The following is a 7,124-nucleotide window of genomic DNA, read 5'->3' as shown; positions in this document are numbered from 1 at the left end:
ATTTATTTATTGAATTTGTACCCCGCCCTTCTCCTTACGGACTCAGGGCGGCTGACAGCCTGATAAAAGACAAATACAAAAATACCCCAATTTAAAACATAATTAAAATGAAATATTGGATTTGGCCTGTGTCAATTTAAAATTGCTTTTAAAACCCCGCTAAAAATCTCCCCCTAGGCCAGTCCTGCTTGTTGAAATAACCATGTCTTAAGGGCGCGGCGGAAGGAAGGGAGATCCGGGATCACCCGGATCTCTGGGGGTAGTTCATTCCAGAGGGTGGGAGCTCCCACCGAGAAGGCCCTCCCCCTGGGGGTCGCCAGCCGGCACTGTCTGGCTGACGGCACCCCGAGGAGACCCACTCTGTGGGAGCGTACCGGCCGATGGGAGGCACTCTGAGGCAGAAGGCGGTCTCGGAGATATCCAGGTCCGATGCCATGGAGCGCTTTGAAGATGATAACCAACACCTTGAAGCGCACCCGGAAAGCCACCGGCAGCCAGTGCAGCTCGCGCAGCAATGGTGTTACATGGGAGCGACGAGTCCCTCCCAACACCGCCCGCGCGGCCGCATTCTGGACTAGCTGGAGCCTCCGAGTGCTCCTCAAGGGAAGCCCCATGTAGAGAGCATTACAGTAGTCCAGGCGGGAGGTGACGAGGGCATGGGTGACTGTGCGCAAGGCGTCCCGGTCCAGAAAAATAGTTCATGATATAATACAAAATGTCAGTAACATTTTCATGCGCTAATATTTGACTGTGCTACTATAGAGTCCACTATAGGCTATTTTCAAGGTAGATATGTCTATGAATATATCCCCAACATTTTCCTGGAAGGCAGGACTTTATTTAAAATTAAATATTTTTTCTTGTATACTAATCTTTGTATAATGGGAGACTTTAATGCAATAGCAGATGCGACTTTGGATTATAAAATTATCAAAATCTTAAATCAATATCTTTTTCACTGAATATGGATAGTATGCTTTTTCCATTAAAGAACCAAAACAAAAAAAACCAAAAAAACAAAAACAAAAACCAACAACACCCTAATGATTTAAAATATTTTAGCACCCATTATGGTCATCAGGGCAACTTCAACCTTAGCAGGAAATAATATTTTCAAGGATATTTCTACGTATTTGCTCCAAAGAATCCCTCACAAGCATTAGTTTATCCTTTTATTACTCTGAAACTTAAGATGGATGGAAACAGCAAGGGACAGATCGAAGATGCCAAGAACAGATTCTTAGATGCACTCCATAAAGGATATTGGTAATACTGAAAGCTCTTAGTAGATGACAATACAATGATTTACCAAGAAATATAGATATTCTGAACAGCTATAGCATTTTATCAAAAGTGTTTTATTGTACTGTATTAGTGCATTAACAGTTTTCAGCATACGTTTCTGGAGTTGATGACACAGAGGTTTTAGACAATGAAATCTAAGAAAATGCAGCTACAGTCCAAAACATAAGCACAATAATATTAAATATGTTTTCATGCAGCACTCTGGTGTGCAAAGGGCTGCTTATATAGCCCTTTTTGGCCACTTCATAAAGCAGCAGTATCTTTTCTCAAAACAACGAGCTGCCTTCCGCAATTGTATTATGATCTCAGGAAAAGAAATCTTCAGTTTAAAGGGTTGCTGAAGGACTTTTGTGCAAGCCACTGTGTTCTGAAATTTCTTATCCCCTTTGAATTTGTCATGGTGCAAACACAAGAATAAAAGAAAAGAAAACAATCAAAATTCCTTTCCAAGTATACAATTAAGACACCAAGGAAAAAGCTTTTCCTTCAGGTTACTAACGTATCTTTTGTTGAAACAGATAAGAATAGCTGATAGTTTCATAACTGCTGAAATTTCTTCTTTTGCTTTTCTGTGGAAGAAGTAGGAGAAAGAAGCAGAGGGAGAAACAAAAGTGAGATGTGATACTGCAACCTTCTTCTTCCAGGTGTTATTCTTGCGCTATCCCAGGGTCAGCTTGTTGGCAAAGCCATCTCCATTTGGCTTGACCCAGGGTATCTTCAGGAGTGATTCCCACACATTTCATGTCCTCCTTGACGCCATCCTCCACCATTTCTTGGGTCTGCTATGACATTGCTGGCCATCAGAGTCCATGGCTGTCCTTAGCACCGAGTCTTCTTCACTGCTTATGATGTGTCCATATCATCGGAGTCCTAGTGGATAATCACCTAAATATGAGCCAGTCGTGTGCTGCAGCTGCCAAAAAGGCCAACACAGTGCTAGGCTGCATTAACAGAGGGATAGAATCAAGATCACGTGAAGTGTTAATACCACCTTACAAGGCCTTGGTAAGGCCACACTTGGAATACTGCATCCAGTTTTGGTCACCACGATGTAAAAAAGATGCTGAGACTCTAGAAAGAGTACAGAGAAGAGCAACAAAGATGATTAGGGGACTGGAGGCTAAAGCATATAAGGAACGGCTGCTGGAATTGGGTATGTCTAGTTTAACGAAGAGAAGGACAACGGGGGACATGATAGCAGTGTTCCAATATCTCAGGGGCTGCCACGAAGAAGCATGACCATTTGGGGATTTGAAAGTAGGATTAGAAGAAAAAATCAGTTTATCAGAGATGCATTTTATGAGCACGGTGATGTAGCAAAATATTTTTCAGCTTATAGACTTATAGTAAGCTATAGCAAATATTTTGCAGCTGGTTCTCACCGATTCTCCTTACACATGTAAAGAACAATTTTCATCTTAAGGTGAAATGATCTCCCCTATACCCAAATAAACCATGTCAAATGATTTGTAGATGAGTACAGAGTTTAATGGGAAGAAGAGAATAAATGGCAAAATAAAACAAATTCTAAACAGTGTTGGTTGTTGGGGCTTGTTGGTTCCAAGAGAACCTGGAACAAGATTCTTGAACTAGAGCTAGGATGATTTAATACTGGAATTCATTGTTTTGTAGCCTGCCTGTGGTACAAATGAAGTTGTGTACAGAAGGATGGAAACTAGAGATATTGCAAACCTTTGTGGCCTTCAGCCCAAATAATAGTGCTGAAATCTCATGAACTCTTTCAAAGAATTTAGAACTGTGATCCAGCATGTACTAAAATCTGACAAATCCAGACAGAGGGCGAGCTTTGTCCCAAGCATTTTTTCCAGTTCTCAGATGGGGAGAGCTTCTTGATGGTTGATTTCTCTGGTACTTCTTTTGTAGAATATTATTTCTGTCTTCATGATGTAACATGTGGGGAAAACTTTGGTGAGAACTGGTTGTACATGGCTATACTTAATAACCCACAATGTACAAAAATTCAAAAACCCATCTTCTTAGCCCAACCAGTTAAACAAGGAACCTCAATCTTTTCCTGAAATGTTCACAACTGGGTTTCATCAGGCTGTGTCCCATCTTCCTTGATATCTTCCTCATTTCTGAAAACCCTGCGGAGTGCAAGTTTCATGGATACTCTGGATCGGTCCTCTTTATTTCTCCCAGCCAGGAAATAAAGGATTGGGTTGATGCTGCTATTAACTGCAATACACATGTCACATATCCATGAAGAAATAATAATAGGTTCAATCCAGGACTGAATACTATACAAAATATCGAAAAAAATGTTATCCGGCAATTCATTTACTATCGGTGAGTTCAAAAGCATGTATTCCAATGCCCGTGCTGCATCTTTGTTTATTAGCATAGCACAGTGGTGGCGAACCTATGGCATGGGTGCCAGAGGCGGCACTCAGAGCCCTCTCTGTAGGCACGCGCGCCGTTGCCCCAGTCCTAGACCTTCAGCTGGGTGTTATAAAACCTTTTCGCTTTAGGCCTCCACCGCCGTGTGCAAAAAAAAAAAAAAGGTTCAATCAATCAATCAATTTCAACTTCTTGCGGGGAAAAAAAAAGATCTCGCAAAGTTGGAATTGATTGATTGAACTTTTTAGTCCCACCCAGTCAGCAGTTACCACTACAGCCACGCCCACCCAATGGGCCCCTCCCACCTCGCACCCGGCAATAAATAAGTGGGTTTTGGGTTGCAGTTTGGGCACTCGGTCTCTAAAAGGTTCACCATCACTGGCATAGCATAAACAATAATGGAAAATATGGTCAGAGGCAAACGAAGTACAATGAAGCACACAAGTGCAAGCAAGGCTACCGTCAACACTTTTTTCCGCTTTTGCTGGCGTGGTTTAATGAAAATTTTAACAAGCAGGATCAAAGTGAAAATGACCACTATTGGGTAAGAAATCAGTGAACTGAAAATAATCTGAAACATTAGAAAAGTATTTGAAAATGTCATCACCATTTCCAAGGCAAAGTACACAAAGGGCAGAACCCAAGTGATAACACACACAATGAGGGACAATTTGGGTGGCCGATGGCATTGATGCCAAATTGGAAAAAGCACTGATACACAACGGTCCATGCTGATGCTTATTAATAAAAGTTGACTAGTATTGTGCATCACAAAATAAAGACTGGAAAAAATTAAATATATTCTAAAATGATATGCATTAAGAAACTCAAATATTTTAACCAAAACTTTCAGTATAAGTATTCCAGAATCAGCCACAGCCAAATTCAAGACATAGATGGAGAAAGAATTTGTTTTCATATGGAAACCAAGAATCCAGATGACTTTTCCATTCCCTACAAGTCCCAAAAAGCAGACAGTAAAAAGAATGACATGAAAGATGATAAACTCAGTAAAATTTGGAACACTTTGAATTAACAAATTTTCAATTTCAGTCCAATTGAGATTGTTGTAGGTATTATATTCCACATCTGAAGCAAATAATGACGAATTTAGATTGTCATAGGTATTATATTTTATCTCTGAAGCAAATAATGAGTTAGGGCCAAACTCTGCCATTCTGCTCAGCTCAATTTTCTTTTCTTCTGTATTTTTCTTTTTTTCCTTTTGTACATAAACACCTGCAGAGAGAGGCAAAACAGGCATACAATGTCCTAAATTATGCTAAATTATTTTCAGAAATGTTTTGCAGCCAAAAGAAAACTAAGTGATTAAAAGGGAATTTTCTCTTAAGACAAAGCTGTTCCAATTTTCTTGGTGACAATACTGTCAGGACCCACCCCACTTTGCACCTTAAGAAGACAGAACTCTTGGAATATTTTTTCCAACAGGCATCTTTATTAAGGAAAAATGGATGCAGGCGTTCTAGACAGGACTTGGGGCCAAAGCCTTATGGTTCAAGGTTTTAAGGGTTCCCCAACAGCCCCACCCCACCGTCCTTCCAGTGGCAATCCCAGGTGTTACATTTCCACCCCATTTTTCTTCACTGCTGGTGGAAGGGAGACTTCAGAGGGGATTAGATGAAGCTGATGGCCCCATTGTTATTGATGAGTCCTTTTGGTGGTATCCACATTCAGTCCCTTTGAAGTTGTGCCTAAGGAAGTGAGGGCCATAAAACCCCTTTGTTCACCCCCCTTCCCTTTCATTGTATGACAAAATCCAGAGAGGGCAGAAATGGGGTTTTCCATAGTCGATAACTAGAGATGAAATATAATTGGATTCTGACATCATACAGAACTCGTGAAAGCAAGCCAAGAGACAGCCAATAAATAAACGTTTAATGCATTAAATATATAGACAGAATAAATAAACATCCCATATCTACCACTGGCCAGCAAGAGTTCCGCAAGAGATCTGGAAGGAGAGTTGGAGTTTTAGGAAAATAGATGCACATTGGCAATTCATAGATTCTTGTACAATATTTATAAAGATTAAAGATTGGGTGGAAAAATGATTGCTACTGTTATTATTGTAGATGCTAGGGAAAAAAAACAAATTAATTGAAGGAGGTTTTTAAAAATAATCTCTTCATTGTGTTTCAACCGCTCTTTTGCCATGCTAATTATGATCTATTTCTTTCAGACGCCATCTTACCTCACAAGAGAAAGTAAAGCTATCACTTAGATACAGTATAAAGTAAGTCAAACAAGCAGAGGCAATGCTATCACATAAAGCAACTGCAAGAACATTTTACAGAAAGAAAATGATATTAGATGCTCTAGCTCAGTGGTTCTCAACCTTTTTAATGCCGCGACCCCAACCGGTCGTAAGTTGAGGACTAAACCAGTCGTAAGTCGAGGACTAAACCGGTCGTAAGTCGAGGACTAAACCGGTTGTAAGTCGAGGACTACCCAACCGGTCGTAAGTCGAGGACTTTCCCTGCCCGGGAGTGCCACGCATGCATGGTTCTGCCCCCTGTGCCGGCTGAGGCATAGCTGGCAAGCGGCAGAGATGGAGAAGGCCGACCACCAGCTGGCCCAGCCTAAGGGAGGTAAAACACCCGCCGGAAAAGGGGAAAAAAATGGCGGACAAAAAAAATGGCAGACAAAAAAATGGCGGACAGCCTTGCTTGGCGACCCCCGTGAAATGGTTGATCGACCCCAAATGGGGTCCCGACCCACAGGTTGAGAACCACTGCTTCTAGCTGATGTTATTATCCCTGATTTGGAAATGAATATTTGCTTTTGATTTTCCCTGAGAAAGTCTTTTGGGTTTTACCCGCTCACACTTGAAAGTCCTACCTTTTTCCAGCCGTACTTGTAGGTTTGCTAGTGGATGTTGGAGCTTAATATCTTCTTCTGGAAAGGTTATAAACCGTTGTTCCCAAAGCACCCATGTGCTTTGGCATAAAATACAAAAGAGACGCTTTTATACATTTTGAGAAAGGGTGGGGAATCTTAATGGATTAAAGAAATCCTTTCTTTCTTGCCAAGATTTAAATCAGGGTGTTGATTTTTTTCCATAGATGTTTCAGAAATTATGGTTTCCCATAAATGATAAATGCATTAGGCAGATGTTTCTAAGGAAAGTTCAATGTCATATGTCCTTTGAAAACTGAATTGATCCACAGTATCTATGTACTAATGAAATTCTCATTCCCATAACCTTTATCTGGGTGAAACGGTGCATTGTAGGCCAACCAAGGAGAAACTTCCTGACAGTTAGAACAATTAACCAATGGAACAACCTGCCTCCAGAAGCGGTGAATGCTCCAACACTGGAAGTTTTTAAGAAGAGACTGGACAGCCATTTGTCTGAAATGGTGTAGGGTTCCTGCCTGAGCAGGGGGTTGGACTCGATGACCTCCAAGGTCCCTTCCAACTTTATTATTATTATTATT

General features: G+C 41.0%; 1 protein-coding gene across 1 annotated transcript; it reads right to left on the bottom strand.

Annotated features, from left to right (window-relative positions):
- Positions 1-3,349: 3,349 nt before the first annotated feature.
- Positions 3,350-4,905, bottom strand: LOC114923732 (mas-related G-protein coupled receptor member H-like; the record flags this gene model as incomplete). The annotated part of the gene is made up of 2 exons (XM_029287077.1): positions 3,350-3,559; positions 4,040-4,905. Coding segments are annotated over 2 exons (1,076 nt in total), but the record flags the coding sequence as incomplete, so codon positions are not given.
- Positions 4,906-7,124: the final 2,219 nt, after the last annotated feature.

Source organism: Protobothrops mucrosquamatus, unplaced genomic scaffold, assembly GCF_001527695.2.
Source record: "Protobothrops mucrosquamatus isolate PMUCROS unplaced genomic scaffold, P.Mucros_1.0 scaffold9518, whole genome shotgun sequence".
Classification (NCBI taxonomy): domain Eukaryota; kingdom Metazoa; phylum Chordata; class Lepidosauria; order Squamata; family Viperidae; genus Protobothrops; species Protobothrops mucrosquamatus.
Note: the sequence above shows the minus strand (reverse complement) of the source record. Positions and strands in the feature narration are given on the sequence as shown.